At 47.6% G+C, this 27,963-nt stretch overlaps 3 protein-coding genes and 1 long non-coding RNA gene across 8 annotated transcripts in view; 2 read left to right on the top strand and 2 right to left on the bottom strand.

Annotated features, from left to right (window-relative positions):
• Window positions 1–27,963, bottom strand: part of LOC144068766 (uncharacterized) — a 227,688-nt gene that overhangs the window by 85,029 nt on the left and 114,696 nt on the right. The window lies entirely within an intron of this gene.
• Window positions 20–19,355, top strand: arhgef39 (Rho guanine nucleotide exchange factor (GEF) 39). Its single transcript, XM_077594074.1, has 12 exons — window positions 20–163; window positions 869–1,040; window positions 1,652–1,746; window positions 4,424–4,544; window positions 4,971–5,089; window positions 10,385–10,455; window positions 11,846–11,974; window positions 13,664–13,881; window positions 17,402–17,490; window positions 18,548–18,662; window positions 18,749–18,843; window positions 18,925–19,355. The coding sequence occupies exons 2-12, from the start codon at window positions 891–893 to the stop codon at window positions 18,959–18,961; spliced, it is 1,239 nt and encodes a 412-aa protein (XP_077450200.1). The 5' UTR covers window positions 20–163; window positions 869–890; the 3' UTR covers window positions 18,962–19,355.
• Window positions 18,996–24,290, top strand: il17ra1a (interleukin 17 receptor A1a). 3 transcript variants are annotated; one of them, XM_077594072.1, is made up of 12 exons: window positions 18,996–19,017; window positions 19,871–20,043; window positions 20,182–20,206; window positions 20,891–21,040; window positions 21,099–21,220; window positions 21,300–21,426; window positions 21,503–21,550; window positions 21,614–21,756; window positions 21,832–21,906; window positions 22,409–22,487; window positions 22,607–22,720; window positions 22,787–24,290. In XM_077594072.1, the coding sequence occupies exons 2-12, from the start codon at window positions 19,948–19,950 to the stop codon at window positions 23,983–23,985; spliced, it is 2,178 nt and encodes a 725-aa protein (XP_077450198.1). In that variant the 5' UTR covers window positions 18,996–19,017; window positions 19,871–19,947; the 3' UTR covers window positions 23,986–24,290. The 3 variants fall into 3 exon arrangements, with proteins under 3 accessions (XP_077450198.1, XP_077450197.1, XP_077450196.1); XM_077594071.1 differs by lacking the exon at window positions 18,996–19,017 and adding an exon at window positions 19,497–19,744; XM_077594070.1 differs by lacking the exon at window positions 18,996–19,017 and adding an exon at window positions 19,497–19,785.
• On the bottom strand, window positions 22,736–27,232 carry tmem121b (transmembrane protein 121B). The gene is made up of 2 exons (XM_077594075.1): window positions 25,924–27,232; window positions 22,736–24,796 (listed from the first exon to the last, which is right to left on the bottom strand). Exon 1 carries the CDS (start codon window positions 27,172–27,174, stop codon window positions 26,011–26,013), a length of 1,164 nt encoding a protein of 387 aa, XP_077450201.1. The 5' UTR covers window positions 27,175–27,232; the 3' UTR covers window positions 22,736–24,796; window positions 25,924–26,010.

Raw genomic sequence — 27,963 nt, 5'->3', positions numbered from 1 at the left:
CATCGAGGAGGAACTTTAATTTTGAAAAATGGAAGGGGGGAATAGAAAACGGAAGTCGAACCAAACAACCAATCCCCATTTCGCTCCATAATGAAAAAGGCGGAAAACGAAATCCCAACCCGGAGAAGCGCGGCAGATTTCAAAGTGAAGACTTTAAATTAAGGTAAAAACTCATAATGTTTAAGTCATTATATACATATAAACTAATACTAGCTTATAGGACTATACAAAAGTTATTTCTGCTTTATACTGTCATACGTCGTTATGTTTCGGTGACCACTTGTTAAGGCGAGCACTTTTTTCGGCACTTCAAAGTGTCCGTACTTTTCAACGCTGTCGTTGAAACACGTCACCAAAATACAACTTTTCAAAGTCTAAAATGTAACGTAGAACAATTTTGGCCCCAGTAGCATAAAAATAATCAAAAGTACGACAAAAATAAGTAGTAATTCTACCCCAAGTTCCGTAAAATGACATGTCTAATGCGCATGCGCGTGACGGACCCTAACCCACGGGTTTATAACATTCCTATTATTATTATTATTATTATTATTATTATAAAAATGCTGTTTACATGACTGAGATTGACAAAAAATGGTCACCTATCAGTCGTAACCAGGCAGAAGAGACAACATTTGTATTGATTTCCTGAGAAATGACTATTGAAGAAAACATGTCAATAGGCACGATTGATGATTTTAACAAATAAAAGAAAACTGAGATGCTGTGATTGTATATAGCATTCTGTCCATGTCACCCATGCAGGAATCTGTCGTTCATAAAACCAACACTTAGTGTTGCCATCTATCACTGGCTCTTGTTGACATCTATGAGTGACAGTGAAATATTTCTTCTGGTTCTTCTGCAGGATCATCCAGAAGGTGGTGACCATGAGTTTCTCCCCATGCCCACCCGATGCCCTCGCCGGCAAGGTCATCCAAGAGCAGAGGGACCGCTGGGAAAGGAAACGCAGCCAAGCGGGCAGGGAGCTGGTGCTGTCGGAGCAACGTTACTGCCAACAACTGGAGTTGGTCATCACTGTAAGTTGAGAACGTGACTTCCCCCGAAGGGAAATCCTCATTTTATATTCAATTTTGTGGAAAAATATAGGTTCCACGTGCTAAATAGTGGTCTGAAGCGGCTTGGTCCATTAATGTCAAATATTTCCCTAAGCATCAAAGCAAAGGCTCAAATTTCTCCAGAAATAGCCTTTTCTAAGTATACTTGGTGTTTTATTTTTTCATTAATTTCTTGCTTTCGTGTTGATGTACAGCACTCTTGTTTTTTTTTTTTTTCTCCCCCAAAATTGAGTCTAAAACAGGACATGCGCTAAAGATTACTGCAAAGTGAATAGCAAGCCACCGAAGGTGGTATTGTTGTATCCTTTGATTTCCTGCCGGGGCAACAGACTTTTACCACCCGCTAGTGTTGCCTAATTCCTACTCAGTGACTCCCTCCTCCCGTACCCTCCAATTAGGAGTCATTTTAAGCTTTGTGCTCGTTCAATTTGCTAATCCCATTTCCAGTGCAAATGACTTGAGACCAACACAGCTGTCACATTTTTTTTCTCAACTTGATTCTTGCGTTGGGGGCTGAGTTCTAGTGCCAGGTAAAATTGTCTTCTGTGTTTTGTTGTTTTTTTCCCCCCCAGTACTTTGTGGAGATTCTGAAGGCCAAAGGAACCCTCAAGCAGGACATCAGGGAAAGCATCTTCAGTTCAATTAAAGCCATTCACTCAGTAAACCAGTAAGTATCCCCTTGAATAATTGAAGAATGAATATCCGTGCTTTAAGGGCAGCGAGAGAGCGTGTAAAGCGATGGGGGAAAGCAGTCAGTCGCTCCCCTGTGTGGGAATGCACTCCTGATCAACTCTACCTTTATTGAAGCGTGGTGCTTATCTAGGAGCCCGTCAATGATGTACTCCTCGAGGGTAGGGAGGTTCTTCCCTTGGCCCTCCCTCGGCTACATCGGCGCCCGTGTTAAAATTTGCCCAGATAAATGATCGTTACAATCGTGGAAAAGCTTTATCCTAAATTCCTCTTCAGAATGGGAAAAACAGCGCCCCTGCTGGCCGCATCCAAGTAACGCAGGCCACTTTTCCTCAATTCCTTGACAATGCCATTGGTCGACGATCAATCCGACAACAGCTTTTCCACGAACGACTTGTACTGTTCATCTATTTTGTCCGCCGTCTCCCAGCCCGAAGCGTCGGCTAGCCGCAATGAAGACTGAAGTATGAATTACACGCGCCGGCGTATTGGATAAATGGTTCTGCGCTTCCCATACATCTTCATTACGGAGCCCCTTATCGAATTAGTGCTTTTAAAGCAACGGCCAGTAGTAAGTACTCCATTTAAAAACATTCCGTTGAGAGACAGTGCGTCAGACCGCTAAGTGATCGATTAGATTTTGCCACGTTCTCTTCTCCCGCCCCAACTTTTAGGGGGTGATCGCGGCCGTTTCAATTCATATGCCACAATTTGCGTCTTTTTCTCAGCATAAAGCGATGACTCCAACCCAAGTCCAGCACAGTTCAAATCCCTTAGAGTGAGTATGCCCAAAAGCTTGTTGATAAAACATGATTTTATCTCCCCTCCCCTCACTACGAAGTCTAAGCGCGGTTAAATCGGAATGCAGCCCGAGTGCAAAGAGTATGTATATTCATCTGATGTCCCTGTGTTTGTTTACTTGCCTGCAGAGTTCAATGCGTAAAGTTAATAAATTCCCCCACTTTTTTAAAAGCTACATTAGAAAAGGAGACATGCGACTATATTGATATGCGGCGGCGTTCATTCCGCCGCCGTCGACTGTTTATGGAGAAGAGGCGGGGAAGGCAGCCATCCAATTATCCCTGACTTGGAACACGGCAAAACAGGAATAAGACTTGAAAGGGCTGTCAGCGAATCAGGTATGAAGAATAGCCACAGTGGATTTCAAGACGGGAAGGGGGGGGGGGCATGACGACAATAGTAGGAGACCTTCTCTGTGATCAACACGCTTTTGCTTCTCTCACCGCGAATTAGCTGTATGTTTATTTATTCGTCATGTCGTGGCACCCTAACAATTGATGCGCTTTTTATTTTTCTCCCTAATGAAGGCGACTCTGTTGAGGTGGTAGCGGCCCAGACATCGCCAGTGCTCGCAGATTACCACCACGCCGCCCAGAATGCTAATCTGGGCTCGCTGCTAATTACTGTACAAAAAAATTAATTTTCTTATTTATCTTAATAGCCCGTGGCAGTAAGAGGGACGGTAGAAGAAAAAAAAAAGGGAAACGCTATATTTCCCGGCCTTTGCCCTCGTTAGAGCTCTCTGGGCTGCTCCCGCGTCTCCTGATTATGAACAGAGGCTACCTTGGCGTGCAACTTCATTAAAATCTATTTAAATCAACTTCAAGTGAAATGTGCTCCTTCCAGCGCGCGCCAACATAGTCTCTGGGAACATCATTAGAGAGTGGGAATGCGCTCCTTCCTCTAAGTTTGGATAACAAGCTCCTTCACCAGTGTCAACACCCCCCCAACCCGTTGGGTCCGCCTCGCTATAATGTGCCTGACAGGCTGACGACTGTTTTGCCTTTGCCTTGATTTACTTGTTTTGCTCCCGAGCGCAGCCGCCGCGCTCTCGCTACAAAGTGGCCCTGAAGGGAGACCTTACCGTCGGAGTCCCGCTAAATACGTCGAGGCCTACAAACGCCGACACTGCTAAAGCCCCCCCGTTAGCGGCGGGGGGGACGCCATTCGCCTTGTAAACTTTGCTCAACCTCCCCGCTTTCCTCTAAACGCGTGTACCTTTTGCCGGCAAACGCTACTTCAGACGCGGCGACGGCTCGTTTGAGATCACGCCGACGCGCGACGGCTCGTTTGAGATCACGCCGACGCACGACGGCGGTGTTTTCCCGGGCGCTAACTCAAAGTCCAATGCGCTTTGACTGGAGGCTAAATGCGCACCGGAGTAAGCACTTGCAAATGCACACGTTACGGGTCTTTGATGGAGTGTATTTTGGTGGCGACGAGGACGCCCTGTCTCCACGCCGTCGCCGCAATACGGGGCTTGGTGGTAGTCCTTTTCCTATACAGTGGTACCTCGACATACGATCGTAATCGGTTCCGAGACTGAGATCGTATGACGAGCTTTTCGTAACTCGAGCCAACGTTTCCCAAAATGATGCACACAAATGTCCTCACAATAGGATAACGCACGACCACTTGCCAACGAGAAATAGTCTTAAAAGAACGATTGCGGGACCTTCTTTCCTTAGAAAGAATAACAGGAAATGCAATAGCTGAGCTTACCCACGTATTGATTATGGGTAATGACGTTTTATTCTGAGAAAAGGTGCCATTGGCTATGGGTGTTGTGTGCACGAGTATACTTCATTACCCAGAAAGCCCTCTTTTTGCCCGCGCACTTTTGTCTTTTGCAGGTCTCTGCTGGTTCACCTGGAAAGCGGCGACTTCGGAAGAGGCTTTGAGCACTTTTGCCCTCAACTGCACCACTACAATGTCTACGTGGACAACATTTACAACGCCCAAAAAGTGCTCGGGGTAATCTTCTTTGACACGTTTTCTTAATATCCTCACGCAAGATGCCGAGGTCCATGTCGAGATGGCGTCGAAGGGCTTTTTGAGTGACGTGAAGGCGAAAAGTAGAAGTCGGTCCGGTTCCATCCACGCCGGACCGACAGCTCACCACGCTCGCCGTGGCAGCTTTTGTTTTTGCGAGTGGTCTGAATGACGGCTTCCGGGCTTCCCGTCACCCAAACGTTGAGCTGACGTGACGTGCGCATGCATTTTTAATGACATCGACGGCGCTCGCACCTTCGGCGGCCCGGGCGTAACGAGGAACAAGAGGGGGATTTGGGGGATTGTTAGCGGGAGAATGGCACCGACTCGTCATCATGTCCATCATTGCTTGTACGAGCTGAATGCTCGGAGCTTGGATTCTGAATGCTACGCCTTTTGTCCATCCAGATCCAGCTGAAGAAAAACAAGGCCTTCAGGCGTTTCAAGAAGCTTCAGGAAGCTCGACCCGAGTTCCGCGAGCACAAGCTGGAGGACTTGCTTCAACTGCCAATCGAGCGGATCCACCGGTGAGTCCAACCGCCGCCGACGTGTGCGGTCGATTGGTCGCCGTTTTTTGGTCGCCCGGACCGCGACAACGGGCGACCAAAAGACCGGCGCCGAAACAAGGTAAAACAACACGATCTACGCATCAATAAAAGCCAACAATGGCCATGAGCAGTTTCACTGAGCCGATGTGTGAGTGTATAATAAGAGTGTGTATGTACATGCGTTGTCCCTTTAAGAAGCTACAGCTTCAGTCAGGGTCTTCACAAGTTCTCCAACAAAAAGCAATAAAAGTCCGGGAAATTTGGAACTTTTCTTTAGCCTAATAATTAGGAGGGCATTAAGTATGACTAAATAGTAATTCGCAGTTTGTATTTAGGGAATTTGAGCAACGATTTAAATGGTAATTATCAATAACCTTCCGGGCGACCAAAAGACCGTGTGCGGCCGCCGACATAGTCCCATTTCCCCGTGTGGTGTTTTAACCGCAAATCGTAGTCTCTTTTAAACAATGGCGCTCTACTAACCTCCAACAATATGCAAAATCTGCTCACATCAATTGAAAGCATACTTGCATGCTAAGCATTAACTGCAACTATTATAAATCTAAGCGATAGGCCCCGCCTCCCTGTATTCCCCATGCACTTCAACGTGCTTACACTGGCGATAACCGTATTATTTTTACATCTTTAAGCACATCAGAGCCTTCTCAAAGGTATTCTTTTCCCAATGCACTGTAAATAAACAGTAGATTATTTTTACAGCAAACAATGCTGTTACTTTTCTTCAGTTTCTAACAAACTGTTTTGTTTTTTATTTATTTGATTTTTTATGATCACGTTTCCTTTCGCCACTTTTTTCCGCCACAATCTATCGTCTCGGTGACAGATAGAGTATAATTATTATGATTTGATGCAGCGCCCACGTAAGTACTCCGTCTGTCCGCAAACTGTCAAGATCTCGTTTGGTAAGCGCCGATTTGTGTTGGCTGTAATTTCACGCGGTCCTGATCTTGCTTGTTAATTAGTGGAACCAGAAAAGAAATCATGTGAAATGCGCTTTCAAGCACGGCGCGTTGGGTGACACTGCTTTATCAAGCCGCTTGTTTGCATCTTAATTAGGTATTGTCGTCGTCATTACAGATGTACGTATTATTAAGTCCTTGACAGGTTGCCTCTATCCAAATTGCCGCTGCCAAGACTGTAAACTTTTAGTTTGTTTTGTTTTTGAAACTCATCACCGGTGATCGACGCCCAATCCGTTTGAACTGGGAAAGTGATACGTTTATTAATAGGTATACTTTTTAATATAATATAAGGTAGGCATCGGGCACATCTCTGGCGTTAACTTGCAAGTGAGAATCGTCCTGGCTCGTCTTCGCCACCGTGACATTCTAAAGGACCGAATTCATCTGCCAATTTAAGACATCAAATCAAAACAATTACAAGGTTATCTATTCAATCCAATTGCATAAGCGAATAACACAATTAAGGTCTAAAAAAACTGCCACAACAATTGCATATCAGGTCGGAAACCAAAAACAACTGCGTAAGAATTTGCACAAGTAAGAATAATAATTTCTGTACAAGGTGAACCGAGCGACATTATTTCAGAATATGCGAGTATTTTCGGAAGTTGATTCGATGATCGCCATCTGCCGGAATCCAAGTCAAAGCAATTTAAGAGTCCTTCACAGATCTTCATTGCGAACTCAGATCAACAGTCCTCGGCCCGGAACTTGGTGACCTGTCAGGTCAATAGTCCTAAAAACAATTAAATGTCCTCGGAGCCAGCTGCCATTGAGAGTGACCTCGAGCTTGCTCGGTCCCAAATTGAAATAAAGCTCATATACATATAATGATTAATAAAATTATATATAATAATATCCCAGAATAACCCCAACAAAAAGCCTGGCAAGAAATGTTTGCTGTCATCGGATTGGACGTCGGTCCATAGACTTAAATTCGTGGTAAAATAAAAATTGTAAAATGTCTACACAACCCGTTTAAAGACAAAACAAAACCGTTTTTGCAAAAAAGGTCAATTCAAATGAGTTCACAACATTAGTATTGATGACAAAATGATTGGATTTTTTTATTACACGTAATGTACAGCGTGCGTATACTTCTATCCCTGCTGGTAAAGCTACTTCATTAAAAAATGGCGGCGCAGCCATGTTTTCTGTTTAATAAAGTGCGGTCTCGGGCAATCGTTTACAGTCACTTGGAGAATTTGTAGAGGAATGAGCTGGGCTAATGAGCCAGAAGCTTTTTTTCCGCATGACTTATGGCGTGTTTTGTGAAATATTCAGCAGTCAGAGACGGACAATTGGGCAAACACGTCATTATGTCCTTGCGATTTCCAATTACCGCTGACACCTAATCAGTCTGGATCGCAACCTGCTGTCGCTCAGGTTTTCCCCGTCCACCCGCCGTCCTCGCCATCGATCCGTCTGTCGTCTTCGGCCTGGCTCGAGGGACGCGTCGCATTCTGCGCGGAGATCATCGTCCCCGGCCGGCGCCTCGTCTTCCTTCGTCGCTGTTTAAGCGTGACGGATGGCGAGCGACGCCCGGCCGGAGTGCCGATACTTATGCGCAGTTTGAGCCAGGAGAGAAACGGCGGCGGGCCTTGGGATCGGCGCGTTCCCGGCCCAGTGCAATTTAGCCCTACAAAGCGACGACCCGGTGCGAGGCTGGCTTCATATGAGGAGTCCCTTCTAGGTAAAAGGCATTGAATGGCGAAGGTCTCTGGGTCATTGTCACCCTCGCCGTGCATTGTGAGCCGTCTCGTCGGGCGTCGCGCTCCGCCGCCGTGCTCCCATTTCACGAGGCGGCCTTTCAAATGAGGCGCTTTTGTGCGCTCGGTCACTTAAGCCGTCGTCTCCTAACGGCCCGCCGCGTCTCGGGAAGGCTCCTCTGCGCAAGGACAAACTTTTGATTCCTTTCTTTTGAGGCATTTTCTAAAAGATGTGCTCCGCGGGTACCGCACTGTTATTTTCTTCCCAGCCGCGTACGCCATTGTTTGCAGCAAATCAAAGGCCGCCACTGGTTTCGTCGTTTAGGCGACTCCATTTTCAGGAAGACGTCGTCGTTTAGACGTGCATTTGTTCTGTAGCAATTGTGTGTGTGTGTTTTTAATCGATTCTGCGATATCGGCTTGCATGACTTCGTTTTCGTCATTTAGGCGACTCCATTTTCAGGAAGACCTCGTCGTTTAGACGTGCATTTGCTGTGTAGCAATTGTGTGTGTTTTTTTAATCGATTCTGCGATATCGGCTTGCACGACTTCATATCCATGCAAAATTCCAATTTTGGGTGGAAATTCTAAACTGCAGGTGACTGCACTTCCAGTCCCGACCACTAGTTTGCAGCACGCCAAAGCTGAATACTACTGAAGTGATTATGGAGCTATTTATGTTATTACGTGTACGGCCGGTGTTGTTGGCGCGTGCAACCACCGTCTCGGCGCTTTGTGTAGAAAATACGGGAGCTGTTGGGAATATCTTATTGTCTCATTATCTTTCTTTGCTGTGGCGCTAATGAGTGGGACAGGGCAGCTTAACAAGTGAGTGTCATTTACATGATTAGAAATCGGCTGTAATAATGCTCATTACGGGCTTTCCTTTGTTACGCTGCTGCCGTAATTAGAATTTCGTCTCAACTTCTTCGGGGGGCGAAAAAAAAAAACAAGGGCGCTCGTTGCTAATAATGTCTGCAATGCATTTGTTACTACAAGATGATACAAGGAAAGAAGGAAGTGGAATTATTTCTTCTTTTTAAGTGTGGCTTAATTGATGTAGGCTTAATTGCAGCTTGTTAGGCATTCATTTCATTTCTAATCAGTAATTGAGTACATGCCCTCCTTTTGCTTCTTACAGCCCTTCCCCCCCAGCACCCCCGTTAAGGCCCTGCAAAATGAATGCGTGTTTCCACCCCCATCCAGGTGCCCCACTCGTAGACGTCCAATCCGTTTTTTTGACTGTATAGGCAGCCATCTTTCGTCTCCCAGTTCTAAGAGATTGGGCAGCCTGTCCGTTCAGTACAACGCCGCTCTTTGAATATCCCAAAACGAGCCTTTATGGCTTTATTTGGTCAAACAGAAGGAAAAGAAATGCTCAAGCATGGCCACTCGATAAGCGTACTTTCCACAAGGCCGTCCCATATTGTGTGCATAATGAAAGATTGAATTGACTACAGGAGAAAATCTATTTAAACCATCATCACGTCTCATTATTTCAAAAGAGAGAAAAAGAAGCAAAAGTAGGGCATTCATTTAAAAAAAAATGTTTTTATTGGATTTAGGAGAGACACCATCCACGCACAATATGGGAATGAACCATTTGAGATGGGTTATAAGGAATAGTTTTCACATTAAACACAAGTAACAACTAGAAAGAGCTTATCTTTGATTTATTAGCGACAAATTGTGTGTTAAGCACTTGCCGGTCTTCTTACCAGCTGGATGACCTCACGCAATGGCCTCGCCATGTCCCTGAAACTCGCTCGGATGGCGCAAAGAAAAGCCTATAGAGGCGGGCAATGTATAAAAAAATAAATCAGTACATTTCAAGGCTTAATCGTTGCAGGGGAATAAAAAGATGAACATAACGTGACGCCGACTCGCTACGTTTCTTATCAAGTCTGATAAGGGATTGTATTGCGTGCTTGTCTTAGTGGATTTTCTATATTTTGCGTGAGTCATTGATATTTACGACATCATTGTATTTTGTAAAATCACATTTATTTCAGTTTTATAACTTGAATAATAAGGCAACTTTTGCCACGCATGACAATGTAGTACAGACGCAGTACTAGTACTGTAAAACTGTACTACGCTGAATGATGCCATACAGTGCTACCGCATCATTTATGATGAAAAAAAAGAAAACTGCAATCGTCATTAGATAGCTTCTTTCGGCCAGTTTCTAGTAAATCTCTCTCTCTCTAATGTATGTATACAGTACTGTATGTATTCTCTCCATTTTATTAAATGTTTTTTTCAGTACAAACCAATGCGTGTTACTTATACAAGCCTTAAACATACAAATGCACTTGTATAAACCTTCAATATACTTATATAGGCCTTAAACATAAATTATAATACTAAATATAGCACTGAGCAACTTATGAACAAATTCAACTTATGAACAATCGCTCGGAACCTAACTCGTTCGTAAGTGGGGGAGCGTCTGTACCTCTTTATTCTTTAAAGAGCATTTTGTTGCTACGCCAACACTAACCGAGGCAGATCGGATAAATCAATAGTGAAGCAGATTTGGATGGATTTAATCAATACATCCCGCCATTGTGTTTTCTCAGGTATAAAGGTTTGCTGCAGGAGATGACTGCCAACACCAGTCCCGATAACCCGGAGTTCCAACAGCTTTCACGTAAGTGCCTCTCGCCATTGTGCTCTTGTAATCCTCAAGGTCACCCTCTTTTTCTTTTTTGTCAAGTGATAAATACTACATCCCTTTTCTTAAGTGTGTGATGGGGCTGTTTGCCTTCGCAAGTAATTTTCACGACCATTTAAATGGCGGGCGGCAAAATGCAGACATGGGAAAAAGGGCCTAGCGTACATCGTCCTCTTCATTGGACTGCCTTTGTCCCGCGTTTGATTGGTGATTGTCGCGGCGCGGAAACTAAAGGCGGGGAAAGCTGCACGCCAACGCCGGCTCCGGTTTGATGTGGATTTTTGACCTAATTAATGGGGAGTGGATCAGAGGCTAGCTATTAAGCAGACGCCGTATTAATAAATAAAGTCCTCCGACATCAACACGAATCCCGATAACGACTCATTTCGCTCGTCAAATAAACAGCCGAGTCGACTGAAGTGCGGATGTACACAAGGAATTATTTATGTGTATCAATTAAAATCTCATTGCTGATGTGCTGCCTTTGCTTACAAGTTAAAACAGGCCGTGATTCTAAGATGAAGGTACGTCTCGGAGAGGTCTCCGCCATCGCCTTTTCCTTTTCTCATTAGCGATGTGTTTTTAAAGCCTGACGCTTTTTTTTTCCACGGGGGTCGGCCACGTTTGCGTCAAAGTCTGTAGCGTCGGCGCCATTGTATTGCAAAGGGAACTGTTTCGAAAAGACAAAATGGCGTGGCTTTCTCCTCCCATTTATCGTTGTAATTCCAGCTCCTTGGGACTTTGTCTTGGCGACCCGACGATCGCCGACGCGGCCCAGGTTTTGGCGTCAAAGTCCTCGCTGAAAAGAGCGCTTGTCGAGAAGCGTGGAGGTTTCTTCGGCGTGTTTAATGGGTTGGATGTATTATTAATGCCTGGGTCAGATCTGGTGTCAAGAATACGGTAATTAGAAGTGCTTGTTTTTTCCCAGGCAACCCGGATCAAATATTCCGAGCGCGCGTAACAAAGTCTACACGGATGCCTTGTTTGGTTTACATGGTAATTGTTGGGAAGTTAAGCGAGCCAATTAGGCGCTGATTATTTTGCTAAGGCACGTCACCGGAGGCCCCGCTTCGTCCAGATTTGTATTCCTCGGAACCAGAGTCCAAATGTCGCGCTCCCGGTTCCCATTCGCCCGGTCGTCGGATCGTTTATTTGTGGGAAAGAGCTACGTTTTAGCCATCCTGTTTGGTCATTGATAGGTTTATTAATAGGTATACTTTTTAATATAATATAAACAATACAAGGTAGGCATCGGGCACATCTCTGGCGTTAGCTTGCAAGTGATTAAAGCACATATGTAATAACATCCCAGAATAACCCCAACAGTCATCTATGCGTTTTGTAATGTATCCGTCCTTTGCTCCAGGGGCGGCGGCGGCGGTGGAGGACCTGCAGCATCGGATCCGGAGCAACGGTCGGCGGCGCCAGAACCACCTGCAGCTGCGCCGAGTGCAGAAACTGCTGAAGGGGTCGCAGAGCCAGGTGTTGGCCGCCGGTCAGTGAGACGGAACGGACTCTGATCCCGTATTCTTTTTCATCTCCTTCAAACGCCGTCGATGCATTTATGGAGTAGCTTTTGCGGGCGGGGCCAGCGCGTGCTTAACTGCCCCCCCCCCCCCGGCTTAATTATTTCCCCTCTTCCCCACTTGTGGCCCTTTTCTTGGCGTCGTGGGTCCCCGGGGACGTCGGCCCTCCTTGTCGCTCCCCGCCGCCGTCCCCCGGGACCAATTAGAGCCCGCTCTCATCTCGCCGACTCTCTGATAAAAAAAAAGGCAGCCAAAGTGTGGGTGTGTTTCCCAGATACGGTTAAGAATCGTGTGTGCCGCTTTGTTTGTTTTCTCGGATATCGCGAGCCCATTTTCTGTCCGGATAAAGTTGGAAGATAAAACGCGCCCGTTAGTAGCAACGTTCATTTGAATCCTCAGGATCGAACTTGACGTCTCCGAAGCGCATCCGTTTCAGTACGGCGGACGGCGGCAGCTTTCCGACGCTTGAGCAAACGCGCAACACGTTAGCGCCGGAGCGTGAATACGAAGCGGCGGCGGCGGCCCGATGACGCCTCCGCTTGATTGATTACAAAAAGGCGGAATGAATTAACTGTAAGTACGGCCAGCCTAATTGCGGCTCCTCTCCAAAGTTTTCTGGAATGGTAAGCGCTAATTAAAGGAGCCAGGTTCTGGGCGGGCGGGCGATGGGCAAAGTCCTATCTCCCCGCTGTTTTTCCATGCGACACCCGTGGCATTTTAAAAGCAATTTGACCCTTGCACTTCATCTCAACATGTAGCGGAAAATGTCCTCGCCGGGCCCCAAAGGCAGAGCCGGGGCCGCCTAGGCTAACTGGGGTAATTACAAAAAAAAAATACCCCGGACCCACGTCGCCGTGTTCGTCTTTATCTAGCCAAATGTCAGCGCGTTGCCACGGTTATGGCGTCGGCAATCAAAGAGATGAGCGGCGGCTACGTGTCTCTAGTGTAACTGGCACGGTTTTCCCCTGGGTCCAGTATGTTGGGGTTATTCTGGGATGTTATTAAATGTGCATTAATCATTAATATGTATAAGAGCTATATTTTAATTTGGGCTATATTTTAATTTGGGACCGAGCAAGCTCGAGGACACTTCCCCCCGCAGCTGGCTTCGGGGACATTTAATTGTTTTCAGGACTATTGACCGGACAGGTCACCAAGTTCCAGGCCGAGGACTGTTGATCTGAGTTCGCGATGAAGATCTATGAAGGACTCTTAAATTGCTTTGACTTGGATTCCGGCAGATGGCGATCATCGAATCAACTTCCGAAAATACTCGCATATTGTTTTAAAATACTGTCGCTCGGTTTTTACCTTATATGGAATTATTATGCTTACTTGTGCAAATTCTTACGCAGGTCTTTTTGGTTTCCGACCTGATGTGCAATTGTTGTGGCAGTTGTTTTTTGACCTTAATGGTGTTATTTGGTTAGCTTATGCAATTGTTTGAATCAGATTACCTTAAGTGTTTTGATTATGCGCGACTAAATGGACAGAGGAGGATGCCGTTTCTTCAGAATGTCACGGTGGCCAGGACGATTCTCACTTGCAAGTTTCAAAGCTGGAATATGTCAACGATGTCTCTCTGCTTTTATTAAAGTATACTTATTAATAACACTATCACAGTATGTATGTAAAACTGAAAGGTGTCTCTCGTGCAGGGAGGTGGTACATCCGCGAGGGCTGGCTGAAAGTGGTGCCCGCCAAAGGATCGGACGCCAAAGCCAGGATGTTCTTCTTGTTCTCGGACATGCTGCTGCGGGCCAAGCCGCGCGCCACCGACGGCCAAAAGTTCGCCGGCGAGCACGCCTACCCGCTGCGAGAGTGTACCGTGGAGAAGGTCTTTGGCAACACCAAGGGCAAAGGTGGCCTGCTCAGCGTGAGTCCTAACAATTGATTGATTGCATCAGCGTAGACATAAAAGTACATTTATATCCATTTCATTTGGCACTCAAGTAAACATGTGGCCTTTCATTAAAACAATTTCTCAATGTTTAGTGCAAACCGGCTTAAATGCAAGATTCTAAAAATTAAAAAAATAATTGATGTAGAGCAGGGGTCCGGAACCTTTTTGAAAGAGAGAGCCATAAACAATTCATATTTTCAAATATTATTCCTTGAGAGCCATAATCACAATTTAAAAGTCAAAACACATGAAAATTTGCATTTTTTTTTTGTCATTTTACATCTTTTAAAGTACAAAAAGTCAGCCACTGACACTAACTAGTGGACGCGAAAGGAAGTGCAGTCATGTGTTGATTATTTCCACCAAAAGCAAGAATTTCAATTCAGAGACTTGCACGAGCTAATGTTCCGATATATCGCCGTTATCGATTTTTAATTTTTTTAAATTTATTTTTTAAACCTTTCACAATTCAGCATTAGCGAACAAAGCTAAACTGCACGTGTGTATCAACTCACGCAATTGTGAGCGTGCTGCGGCAGGTGTAGCGACATCTGGTTAGCCAATCGAGTAACACATTCCCACTTTTGACGCGCCACGCGTCAAATTCTTGGTGCGTGACAGTGGCGGGGTTTGACGATAAAACGTGAAGTTTGTCAGATTTGGGGGGAGTGTTGCTTACTTGCTCCTTCAAAGCAACTTAAAAAGAAGGAAAAGAAAAGTTCCCCGTTCAGCTCCCTTTGGTCGGTCGGAGTTGTCTCTGCGCGCAGCTGCCGGCTGACAAACGGCGCCTAAATGATGTAGTCGCTGTCATGAAACATTCAACGGAACGAGTCGCGCGTCATTGAGCGAGCAACCAAAGCGTTTATGCGGCAAGTGTTTACTGCCAATGCGGCGCCGTATCAATATTCATTTGGGCTGGCTTGTTGCGAGCGCTCCGACGCTGCGCCGCTGCTAACGGGAGCCGCTAGCTTAGGTAGCGCCAATTGCGCTATTCAATGGCTTCTCCCGTGAGCTTTTAATCGGGTCAACAAACAGTCGAAAACAAAGGCACGGCAGCGACTCGGTTCAGCAACGAGTTTATCGTTAGCACGCTAGCAAAATTGCTCGCCGAATCTTGAGTCAGCTCCTATATTGAATTAAAAGCTTTATTGTCATTGTAAACACGTTGTGTATTGGACTAGACCAGGGTCGGGAACCTTTTTGATGGAAAGAGCCATAAACAATTCATATTTTTTAAATGTTAATCCTTGAGAGCCCTGCTCCGAATTTAAAAGTCAACATACATGAAAATGTGTGCCTTTTTTAGTCACTTTACCACTTTTAAAGTACAAAAAGTCTCTGAATTCTTTTGACAACATTGTTACGTTGTTGCTAATCAATGAGTATCAATGAGAAAATCCATGCAAAAGAGTGTCATGAAAAAAAATGATTAGAAGGCGCTGGGGTAGTGTCAATGCCATAATACCAACGCAACGCTCCTATTCCTGCGCTTTCTCACCAGCAGTTTCCATAGTTTACCTCACAGGTTAACGGAGAGCCATATGCACCCATCAAAAGAGCCATATGTGGCTCCCGAGCCATAGGTCCCCACCCCTGGACTAGACCAAATGTTATAGTATCCTCAGCTGAATACATACTAATTCACCTAAAAAAGAATGTTCACATTCCAAAATAAATCCCCGGCGTGGTCTTGTGAGAAGCGACGTATTTACCCTCGTTAGCCCGCTAGCAAAAGTGGGCTAAATCGTTGTCAGAAATCCAATTTTTGAAGGGGAAAAAAAAAACTCATTTAAAATTAGCGCACGCATTATTTGGAGCAACGCGGCCAAGGCTGGCCAGATAACGGCTGCCTTGTTGGATCAGATTAGGCGGCAGATCCATCTCTTCCGGCCCTCCAGTAAATACATCTTCCTCAAGCCCCGTCGCCGCGTTTGGCCGACCGACCGACCGACCGACGCCTTATCTAATGGCAGAAATGGCATTTCATTAGCCTCTTATCCGGCCCAATGCAAACTGGGATAGCATTAGCCCTAATTTCTCATAAGGACACATTATTGATCCCGGGCCACACTACCTGAGGGAAAAAAAGAAAGAAAGAAAAAAAAAAAGAAAAAAGGTCTGTCAGCACCCCGGGGCTCTCCTCATCCGCTGCCATGAAGAATTAAAGCTAAATTAAATTTGACAGCTGTAAATGCCATGGCAATCTATATGCAAAGTTTGCGAAAGCATAAAAAAAATCACTTTTATTAAAATTTATTGTATTTCCTCCCTCCCTTCTCTCCATCAGGGTTGTTTGTTTTGTGACTCACCCTCGTTTTTTTTTTTTTTTCTTTTACCTCCTTCAACTTTCTTTTTCTCCCTTCCTTCACTGCTGGAATATTTTCCCACATGCCCGACAGAATTCCTTTGATGTATAAATAATGGAGGCAAACGATGTGCGGCGCGCTCCGTCGTCCTTATTATACAAAGTCATTTCTACCTAAGAGGGTCAGATTTCCTAACAAATCCCTAATTGCCGCACAGAAGGAGAATCTAGTCAAGCGTGAGTGGAGTGCCGAGTCCTTTCATTCCATAATGTGTTTGAAAAAGGAACGTTTTGGAAATCGATTTCATGTATAATAAAAGACTACTGCTCTGTTTATATATATATATATATATCTACGGGAAAATAGTAGAGTCGGGGGCTGCTTGCCGTAGTTGTCCTGTTGACTGATTTATTTGATTTTATCGTGATAACAATTTTAGTATTGGTCCATATATAAAGCGCACTGGATTATAAGGCGCCCTGTCTATTTTGGAGAAAATTGAAGACTTTTATGTGCGCCTTATAGTCGTGAAAATACGGTATATATACACATACATAATGTAAGTTAAGCTTGTAAATTCCTTGCAAATAGTCTTGAAATGGATCAATATCTCATCACCAAACAAACTTGTAGTTCCTTCGTCTCAAGTCTGCAGCTTCAGCTTCGGGTAAATGTAAAAGGTCATTTCATTTTGGGAAAACTTGATTTGCTCTTTAAAAAAAAAGTCTTTGATAGCTCCCTGTTTTACCCCAATGCGTGCTAGGAAATGTCTTGCGGCTGGCTAATGGGGAGGTGGGCTATTATTACTCTAATGGGGAGATAGCCCCTTCCATATATTTACTGTGATTGCCTGCCTCCTGCTGTTTATAGGACGATATTGCAATTCTACGTGGACTTTCAGTGGAGTTACCGAAGCTATAAAAAACAAATTGCCGTGACATTAATGTCCAGTCCCCCCAATATTTACTGTGGGGCAGTGTATATCCTTCAAAAGAATAGTCATTTGGAAAGCATTCTACATTCATAGTTCACTTTACAGAGGTAAAGAATGATATTGAATTGAATGGAATGCTTTTATTGTCTTTATACTAGCATAATGAGTGTCACAGCATTGTTTAATTCAGCGATTCCTTCTTTGAACACCAGTGGGAGCCCTCTAACTTGACCTTCCATGCTTTCTCTTGCAGCTGACTTTTGCCAAAGCCAAACTCCTGCTCATGTCAAGCGACCCGGAGGATTTTAACGACTGGTACCAAAGCCTGTCCTCGGCAGTCAGGTACGTACCGACTGCTCGCTCCCAAAAATCGGACTCTGCAGTAGTCGAGTCTGCTTTGAGGTGCTGGCGTTGATCAGCAGGTAGTCTAGCCAGAGGCCAGAGGCAGCCCAAAAGCGTCAGCAAAGGCCAGCGACATTAGAAGGACCCCGCGACCCTGCCGCCATACTATCTAGACCGGTACACGGTCGATTGGTCGCCCGGAAGGTTATTGATAATTACCATTGAAATGGTTGCTCAAATTCCCTAAATACAAACTGCGAATGACTATTTAGTCATACTTAATGCCCTAGTAATTATTAGGCTAAAGAAAAGCTCCATATTTCCCGGACTTTGATTGTTTTTTGTTGGAGAACTTGTTAAGACCCTGACTGAACTGACGTAGCTTCTTAAAGGGACAACGCATGTACATACAAACTCTTATGCTACAGTCACACGTCGGCTCAGTGAAACTGCTCATGGCCATTGTTGGCTTTTATTCATGCGTAGACCGTGTTGTTTACCTTGTTTTGTCGCCGGTCTTTTGGTCGCCCGTTGTTGCGGTCGGGGCGACCAATCGACCGCACACGATCTAGACCCCCTACACACACACCTCCACCCCGACCTTGCCACGCTAATGACTTGATCCCGTTGCACAGAAGGAGCGAGGGAGGCGGCGTCAAAATCCCAAGACCGCCACGCGGACGCTCCCCAAAACTCCGGGGAGCGTAATTAACGGTCGAGCGGGCCCGTCGGGTGCCCGCCTCTTTCAACCATTGATTTCCGCAACGCTTGACTGACACGCCTGAATGGCCTCTATTATTTTTAACGAGAAAATTACCCGGCAAAGTAATGTCGTCTTCTTTTCCGGGGCCGCCGCCGCCTCGCTGACGGGTACGTGGTCTTGGGCTGGTCGACGGGGGACTTCATTAGCGACTAAATCAATGCTCGCTGGCACTAAATGAACGATGAGCTCCGCCAAGGCCGCGTGGCATCGCGTCACGCTCGCTAGGGATGCCCCGGATGCTAAACACCCTTACTTAGCTTTCGATTGGCCGTCTTGCCGGGCATTTTTTTGCAGGAAGCTGCGGCCCGAGTCGACGCTCGTCTTGGGGCGAGAGGATCGGGAACCGGGACCTCTCGGCTCGGCCCCCGGCGGACCGGGCGACGACGGCGGCAATCGGAAGAGGAACATGGTTATTCCTTCAAATGATGATCTTACAACTCATTGAGGATTTGTTTTCCCTCCATTCTTGGACCCTGACGTTAGCTCTGCACGCAGGTGAGTAATGACCCCGGCGAGGCGACTGGCGGGGCAACTAGCGAGTGGGACAGCAGCGCCCCCAAAAGGATAAAAGAGGACGCTTGGGATGACAGGTGCGCCATTCCGTTCTTTTCACCCGAAGAATCAGTGTTCCGATGGAGTCTTTTGAATAGGATTTGTTTTCGATCCGACAGTTGGGAGGCGTCCACGTCGACCTGCGTTCTCCTCTGAAAGACTTCTTTTCCGTCCTTCCGGAAAAGAATTCCACGTGGAGTCCTCCAGAGACGGTCGGAGAGTTTGTATTCTTTCAGACTTTTTCATGATTTGATTTTTTTAGGACCAAATTCAACTCCTGTGCAATACTAGCCATCTTATACGGTGCCACCTTGATAAATATACCAGATGTCCCTTTTTAATGTTCCTTACTTTTTCTTAATTTGGCCTTCTCACTCCAATGGGCATGTCTCATATTTTTTAAACTCCAAATCAGCTATATTCATATATGTGATCATTTTGTTTTTATATATCTATATATATCCGTGTATCCATTTATATTTTAACCGTACATACATTAGTAAACACTTGTATAATGATAAAATAAAATGAAATTCTACGTTGACTGCCATGAGATGCTTGGATTGATTTGATCGTCAGTTTAATTCAACACAGTCGTTGAAGCCAATCAGGATTTCACTCATTTCCCAATAAAATGGAGGTTGTAGTCTTTAGTGGTTTCCATTTTTTTAAATCATTGTTCAATTGCAGGATAGTTCAGCATTGGCGGTGGCACTTAATTCAAAACATTTGGTCTTTAGGAATCGTACTTGTCAAAACGGCATTATACCGCCCCCTGCGGGACAATAGAATGTAATGCACCCAATGCTCCTTGTTAACCTGTTTTGACGAAAAAGAAACCTGTAATTTCATTCATCGTCCATGGCTCTTATCGGGGTTCGAAGATATAAATATCGTCCATTTTTCAAGTTCATCTTATTTAAAAGATCACTTATACAGGTGCGTGTTTTTTTCGTTGGTTGTTTGTTATGTTTCCTCAGGTAAGTGACGACGTCGAACCACAGCCGGAAGTTTTCTCCGAAATTGACGTTTCCTTTCGTTCTGTACATGTACACACTCGACTAGCCAGCCGCAGATGAACTTCGACGTCAAGCATTAAATCGACGCTTCACTCGGTGGATTTGTGACCAAAGCGTGAAACTATGAAACTCGTCGAGGGCTTTTGGGTGCTTGTGTGTGTGTCGTGGTCGTCGGCGCTGCGACCCTTCACGTCGGCTCCCTACAACTGCTCCCAGCAGGTCAGTTCCATTTAAAAAAAATAAAAATAAAATGCGTGTTCAAGTTGAAATTTTTGAAATACAGCCGCTGTTGAATGAATAGTCCTCCACGTCTCGCCAAATTTAATATCAGCCTGTTTCCTGTGTTTGTTTTTTCAGGGCCTGAGATGTGATGTCAGTCTAAGTGAGTCTCCCTTTCTCCACTATATGTACTATATTCTTAAGGGGAAACCTATGGCCCGAGAGCCACCTGTGGCTCTTTTGATGGGTGCCTTGGGCTCTCTGCTAACTTGTCAGGTTATGTACATCTATGTGTATGTGTATGTATATGTATATGTATGTATATATGTATGTATATATGTATGTATATATGTATATATATAAGCACATATATATGTGTATGTACACGTATGTGTATATATATTTCAGAAACGCGCTTATTTATTTACATATTTATTCATGTATTTATTGCATGCATTTATTTATTAACCCACTTATATATATATGCATATATATATACATATATATGCATATATATACATATATATGCATATATATATCAGCAACACGCTTATTTATTTAATATTTATTCATGTATTTATTTATTAACTTACTTATTACCTATCTATTTATGTCTAAAATGCCTTTCCTATTTCTGCACGGGATGAATAAAGTTATCCAATCCAATCCAAAAAAAAATGAATCTTCTTCAAGGCACCCATTTCCGTGTATTTAAATTTGGAGTATTGTTCTCAAGGAATAACATTTGAAAATAGCAATTGTTTCTAGCTCTCTGTCCAAAAAGTTCCCTTTTACTTCCACGGCATCCCAGAATGACACTGGAAACCATCTTTTTTTGTTTGTACAGATAACTGCCTGCTGGACAAGAGCTGGCTGAAAGTCCGGAATTACACTCCCAGCGGCCCGCGGGATCTGGCGCTGTCCGTGAGCGCCATCCCGGACCCAGCGGGACGTTTGCAGCCGCTCCTGTTGGCCAACTGGACGTTGAGGGACGACGGTGAGTGGAGGACAAACGTTTGGAACGGGCCAGCGCTCTAAAACCACGCCGTCCGCAGGCAGTATCCGTTACCTGAAAGCCACCGAACTTCACGTGGTGGTGGAGGCGACCAATCGGCATCTCTGTGTCCGATATTCTTTTAAAGACAAGCTGCGAATGAGGAATCCCCATGATGAGAAGGTCATTTGTCTTTTTTATTTTTTTAAACGACGAACCGGGACTCTCGTTTTCAGCCGTGGTTTTTCGCCGTGGTTTTCAGTGGTCCTTCTCCGCAAACATGCTGGCGTTGGACCCCGGCCACACGTACTGGGTTTCTGTCTTCAACATCCCCAAACCGGAAATGGGCCACAGCGACTACGACGTCCGTAAAAAAGTCGCCGTCCCGGGTAAGTGTCCGCTGCCGCCGCCGCCGCCGCGGCTCAAATCGCCAGCGTTCAATCTCCCGTTCTCTTTTGTAATAAGGATGTCAAGATCCGTCCATGCGCGCCACCCAGTTTTGCGTCGAGCGAGGTAAGTCACCCACCATTTGTGGCGTCCCCACGGCCGGCTGATTGTTTTCCCGCCGACTCGTAGGAAGCCTGTGGGAGTCCGACATCGGCCTGCTCGGGGAAGACAAAGACGGACTGACTGTCAGCTTCAGTCCCGACCCGCGCTGCCAAGAATACCTGATCATCGTAAACTGCGCCTCCGTGCAACACACGGCGAGCGCGGCAAAGGTCAGTGGCGTCAAGTCGAACAACCGATTTTTACCGCTAACGACGGCGATGACAAATTTGCCGACTCTCGGACAGGTCAACCAGACCCGTCTGAGTGTCTGGTTCAGCCTGGAGAAATGGCCCAGATCCTGCTGCCAATTTGACGTTTGGGTAAGGAACACGTGACCGTCGTCTTTTGCCAAGCGTGCGCTGTCAGTTTGGGGTACACGGTCGATTGGTTGCCGGTCTTTTGGTCGCCCGGAAGGTTATTGATAATTACCATTGAAATGGTTGCTCAAATACCCTAAATACAAACTGTGAATGACTATTTAGTCATACTTAATGCCCTAGTCATTATTAGGCTAAAGAAAAGCTCCATATTTCCCGGACTTTGATTGTTTTTTGTTGGAGAACTTGTTAAGACCCTGACTGAACTGACGTAGCTTCTTAAAGGGACAACGCATGTACACACAAACTCTTCTACACTCACACGTCGGCTCAGTGAAAGTGCTCATGGCCATTGTTGGCTTTTATTCATGCGTAGACCGTCTTGTTTTAACTTGTTTTGTTGCCGGTCTTTTGGTCGCCCGGACCGCGACAACGGGCGACCAAAAGACCGCGACCAAAGGACCGCGACCAATCGACCGCACACGGCCATTTTGTTTTTGTTCAGATAAAGCCCCTGTTTCCAAAATGTGGCCAAGACTGCACCCGTCACACCAAAACGCTGCACGTTTGTTCGGCCTCGGCAGGTAAGGGACCCAATGTTGACCAAAAAAAATGCGGCAGCAACCGGCATTTTGGCCATACGAATTCCACGTCCAAAATGGCGGATGGCGCATTAACCCCACCCAAATGTTTCCGTCCACAGCCAATTCCGCAGACGCCCCGAAGCCTCCTCGATACCGGGCCGCGGTCGCGTGCGCGGCGTTGCCGTGCGTCGCGGGCCTGGCCCTTTTTCTCTACGCCCGGCGCCGGAAGCCAGGTTAGTCCCGCAAACGGGAGCCGGCGTGTCCCCACCCGGAGTCACCCGCGTTTGTGCGGCCCGCAGGCAAGGTGGGCGCCGGCCCGGTGGCCCGCGGAGACGAGCGAGAGCCCCTTCCCCGGAGCCCCAAGGTGTTGGTGGTCTACTCACAGGACCACCCGCTCTACCGGGACATCGTGCTGAAGCTCTGCGCCTTCCTCCGGGCCGAATGCGGCGCCGAGGTGCTGCTGGACCTGCTGGACGGCGCCGGGCTGGGGGCGCTGGGACGCCTGCCCTGGCTGGAGCGCCAGCGGCGGCGGCTGAACCGGCCCGGCGACAAGGTCCTGGTGCTGTGCTCCCGCGGCGTCCAGGCCAAGTGGCGCGCCATGTGCGGCCAGCGCCGCGTCCGGCTGAGGGAGGACCTCCTGTCGCCCAGCGACGACATGCTGACGCCCTTCCTCAACCTCTTCCTGCCCGACATGCAGCGGGCGCGCCAGCGCGGCAAGTACGCCGTGGCCTACTTCAGCGACGTCAGCGGCGAGCGGGACGTGCCCTCGGTGCTGGACGCCGCCGTCAAGTACGCGCTGATGAAGCACTTTGAGGAGCTCTACTTTGGCCTCCTGGACGTGGAGAAGTACCCGCCGGGTGGGGTCCGCCGCATCCGGGGCCTGGCCGAGGACGAGTACTTCAAGTGTCCCTCCGGCCTGGCCCTGAAGGAGGCCATCCGGACCTTCGCCGCCTACCAGAGGGCCAACCCGGACTGGTTCCAGAAGGAGTGCGTGGAGCGCGAAGAGGACCTCCCGTCGCCCACCGCCGGGCCGGTCGCGCTCCGGGGGCCGCCCCTTCTACGCTGCGCCCCTCTCCTCAGAGACGCCCTTCCCCTCTACCAATGCCGAGCGCGGATCCAGGCCAAGGGGGACGCCGTCCGAGTCTTCACGCCCGACCCGAACGCGGAAATGGCCGGGCCCTGGGCGGCCGAGCCGGTCCGGCCATCCCGCGGCGACCCCCCTCGGGAGGACGGGCCCGGCGATTTGGTTCCCCCCGCCGACGAGTCCTCCTCGCCCCTCCTCCGCTCCGGTCCCTCCCCGGAGCCAAGAATCCAGCCCGAAAGGAAGCCCGGCACCAACGGCGGTTCGGATCAAGGCTACATCTCCAAAATGCCTTCCCCGCTGGGAACCGGCGAGGAGGGCGATCCGCTGGTGGCTCTGGCCAGACTGCAGGAGGAACTTTTTCTGCAAACTCTGGATAGCTCCCACTCCGACCTTAATACAGAATCTGTGCTCTGAAGGCCGAACGTTTGAAATAAAATGCACTTTTCCAGCGAAATATTTATTGGACCTCCATCGCACAATATCATCTACGGCACGCGGACCACGGCGCTACAGAGTTACGGCACGCGACTCCACCAAGTGTAGGTAGTATCAAGTATCAAGTGTAAGGGAAAAGTATCAAAACACCAATGTTGTCCAATTTTTTTCCGGGCACGCCCATTGAATGTCTTTTGGTTATTTGAAGAAATCACGTGCGCTTTACGTGGATGCTTTTCAGCGTGAAGAAATGGTGCCAAGCAGTCCGAAAGAAAGAAAGAAAGTTACGGGAAGCCGTCAAAGTGAAGTGAAGAAAAGCACCGGAAGCGGCAAATTTCATCGACTCGTCGCGTGACCTACTTAGGCGGTCATCGACAGGAAGTCTGCGCTTTGCGCCATTGCGAATGTGCCGGTGAATGGTTGAGAGGGTTTCGTCTGCGTTGCCATGGCAACTGCCCGGAAACGCCGCTGGAGGAGAAAATCAATTGGACACGATAAAAGCAGACTCAACTGTGCGTGCACGGGCCTAAAATGCCATCTTGACCACTTTTTATACATGTTCCGTGAAGTCTTTTCCCATTTGATTTCCTTATTAAAAATGATTTCATTCAAAAAAGTGAGTTCATAAATCTGATTTGAGTGATCACAGAACAAAAGTTGTACGCCAAGGTACCACTGTGTGACTATACAGCAAAGTGATCCTCAAGGGCCACTGTGGGTGCAGGTTTTTGTTCCAAGGGATTCCAGCACAGTGGGGGTGCTGAAACCAGAAGCACCTGACAGCAATCCACTGATTGCATACGTGCAAAAAAAAAAAGAATCAACAATTAGTAATGCACAATCTCACCCTGTTTAGCATTAAGTAGGTTTCAAAGAAAATAGAGCACTTATAGGACTATATTTCAAATTGGGCAAAGTCCATCAAGGCATTTTCTGGCCACAGAACCCTTTTTTTTAAATTAAAACTATATTGACAGTACCATGTAAAACCGCTCAAATTGTCCAGTGCACATTTTGTTCATAAGCGAAGGCTGACCGTGGACACTTGAAACATTTCACGTCGGTATCGGGGCACGTGGACGTACGACGGGAAGACTACGGCGTCTACGCTAAGTCAGGACGAGCACGAACTTGCAGACCACGCCGTCACCGATAATAAATAGCAAACGATGAATAGCGCGTTAGCTTAAATAGCACCACGAAGACATTGGAGTGCAGGCACAAAAACACCACACGTGGGAAGACGGTTGCAAAGTAGTGCCACCGTCCGATCGTCCCCATTGGCCGGCGGCGCCCGAGAAGACGGAAAGGCCGTTCGGGCGGAGATAAAGTCCACGGAGAGATCCAACGTCTCTCAACTGAAACCATCTCGTGACCGAGCTGCTTCGTCAGAAGGGGAGATTATTTCAGTGTCAAAACGCCAGCGGCGTGTTTTGGAACCATAAACCAGGGGTAGGTCATACCTACCCGTGTACGGTCGATTGGTCGCCGGTCTTTTGGTTGCCGGTCTTTTGGTCGCGGTCTTTTGGTCGCCCCGACCGTGACAACGGGCGACCAAAAGACCGACGACCAAAAGACTGGCGACAAAACAAGGTAAAACAACCCGGTCTACGCATGAATAAAAGGCAACAATGGCCATGAGCACTTTCACTGAGCCCAAGTGTGAGTGTAGAAGAGTTTGGATGTACATGCGCTGTCCCTTTAAGAAGCGACGTCAGTCAGGGTCTTACAAGTTCTCCGACAAAAAACAATCAAAGTCCGGGAAATTTGGAGTTTTTCTTTAGGCTAATAATGACTAGGGCATTAAGTATGACTAAATAGTCATTCGCAGTTTGTATTTAGGGAATTTGAGCAACCATTTAAATGCTAATTATCAATAACCTTCCGGGCGACCAATCGACCGTGTACCATACCTACCATATACTACCAGGTAACTTTTGGGACAAGTTGGCGTGGAATTAGTGGGAAATTTTGGGTCCGGCCGGCGGATGTCGTCGGCCGGGTCTAAGATTGGGCGACCGCCAGGGTGTTGACGTAGCCGTGCGGGCACATGTCGTTCTCGGAGACGCCGCGGGAGAAGCGGGCCCGGCGGCGAGCGCGTGCGGCCACACACTGCTCGCTCAGCTCCAGCGCGCCGCACGCCAGGAAGAAGACGTTCTTGAACATGAAGACGGAGACGGGGCCTTGCTGCGCGTACACCTGGAAGCAGCGCACGGCCAGCAGGGGCGCGTTGACCAGCAGGCCCGCCGAGACCAGTCGGGCCCAGAGCCAGCGCCGCCGCGGCGCCGAGGCGGCCAGCTCGTACAGCCAGACCACCGGGGCGGCCAGGGCCGCCAGGTAGACGGCGGTGGCGGCGTGCTTGAGGTAGGGCGCCGGGATCGGGGCGCCGTCCCCGCCGCCGTTCCCGGTCCGGAGCAGCGCCTCCACCAGGGAGAAGCTGTCCAAGAGATCCAGGCAGGTGGCGGTGAAGCAGCTCTGCGAGCGGTGCCTGGCCGCCCCGTTCAGGTCCTCGGCCACGGCGTTGAGGAGGCAGAAGAGCAGGGGCGTCGACAGCAGGATGACCGCCTTGAATCCCGTCAGCCCCAGCGGCACCTCGGCCGCCACCAGGTCCAGGATGGAGGTCTCCAGGACCAGCGCCGCCTTGGGCGTGAGGGCCATGACGTGGACCAGCCAGGCCAGGTAGGCGTAGGTGAACTCGCCCAGGTGACCGCCCGCCCCGCCGTGGGCCGAGCCCTTCTGCCGGAAGCCGCAGGCCCGCTCCCGCTTGCCCCGCGCGTTCTTCACGAAGAACAGAGCCCAGCCGGAGACCACCACCAGGTCCGTGGCGATCCACGAGCACCAGTAGAGGTCGGTGAAGGCGATCAGGTAGAAGTCCAGGAGGCCGCCCTGCGACACCAGCAGCAGGAAGCACAGGACCTTGTAGAGGAGGCTCCGCGCCCGGCCGGCGGCCAGGAGCGGGGCGTCCGCTCCGGATCCCGCCTGGCCCGAGTCGGCCGATGTCATGGCGCGGGTGGGGGGCCGGACGGCGTCCTCCCGGCTAGCGCGCGCCTCCCGCCTGCCGCTCGGCGGCCCGGCGGCCTCCGGGGAAGGCCGGGGGGATTCGGAGCTGGGCTTTCCCGCCGATCGCGACGACGCCTTACGGTTGTCCTTGGCGATGTCTGCGATCATCGTAGGACGGAGGCGGCGGCGGCGGCATCGGGCGGGGCTGCCTTTCTCTCGGCTCCTGCTCCTCCTCCTCCTTCTTCATCCTCCTGTTCCAAGAGTGCCATAGAAACCAAGGTGTGGACTCCACACCACGGATTGGACTGCTATCAAAGTATAAAAAGCCTTACTCTACATCAGAGGTGGGCAAACTGCTGGTCCAGGGCCTCTGGGGGTGGAGGGTTTTGTTCATTATCCAATCCAATGCAATCCACTGATGGCACCTGTAACATTCCACGTTTGTGGAAAGCTTTCCTCTTTATGGGTTGGAACCAAAGCACAGGTGGCCCACAGTGGAATCGTTTGCCCACCCCTACTATTCATTGTGGGGATTTTTTTTGATACAAAAAAGGCTAATGAGCCCCTCAAATAGGCCTGGTCAGGGCCTTCCAATCAAAATTATTGGCTTCAAGGGATTATATGTAAAAAAAACACCCATATATATATATATATATATATATATATATATATATATATATATATATATAGATATAGATATAGATATAGATATATATATGTGTATATGTATATATATATGTATATATGTATATGTATATATATGTATATGTATATATATATATATATGTATATATGTATATGTATATATATGTATGTATATGTGTATATATGTATATATGTATATTATATATATGTATATATGTATATATGTGTATATAAAAGTATGTATATATATATATATATATATATATATACACACATATACACACACACACATATACACATATACATACACAC

The sequence above is a fragment of the Stigmatopora argus genome, chromosome 23 (genome assembly GCF_051989625.1).
Source record: "Stigmatopora argus isolate UIUO_Sarg chromosome 23, RoL_Sarg_1.0, whole genome shotgun sequence".
NCBI classification, from domain to species: Eukaryota; Metazoa; Chordata; class Actinopteri; order Syngnathiformes; family Syngnathidae; genus Stigmatopora; species Stigmatopora argus.
Note: the sequence above shows the minus strand (reverse complement) of the source record. Positions and strands in the feature narration are given on the sequence as shown.

What these genes read in the sequence shown, in the direction of transcription:
- arhgef39 (XM_077594074.1), top strand. Translation starts at nt 891, where the DNA reads ATGAGTTTCTCCCCATGCCCACCCGATGCCCTCGCCGGCAAGGTCATC. An exon ending in GCCATTCACTCAGTAAACCA is followed by an intron (nt 1,747 to 4,423) that starts GTAAGTATCCCC and finishes TGTCTTTTGCAG; the next exon opens with GTCTCTGCTGGTTCACCTGG. An exon ending in GAGGACGCTTGGGATGACAG is followed by an intron (nt 18,844 to 18,924) that starts GTGCGCCATTCC and finishes TCGATCCGACAG; the next exon opens with TTGGGAGGCGTCCACGTCGA.
- il17ra1a (XM_077594072.1), top strand. Translation starts at nt 19,948, where the DNA reads ATGAAACTCGTCGAGGGCTTTTGGGTGCTTGTGTGTGTGTCGTGGTCG. An exon ending in CTGGACGTTGAGGGACGACG is followed by an intron (nt 21,041 to 21,098) that starts GTGAGTGGAGGA and finishes CGCCGTCCGCAG; the next exon opens with GCAGTATCCGTTACCTGAAA. An exon ending in TAAAAAAGTCGCCGTCCCGG is followed by an intron (nt 21,427 to 21,502) that starts GTAAGTGTCCGC and finishes TTTTGTAATAAG; the next exon opens with GATGTCAAGATCCGTCCATG.
- tmem121b (XM_077594075.1), bottom strand. Translation starts at nt 27,174, where the DNA reads ATGATCGCAGACATCGCCAAGGACAACCGTAAGGCGTCGTCGCGATCG.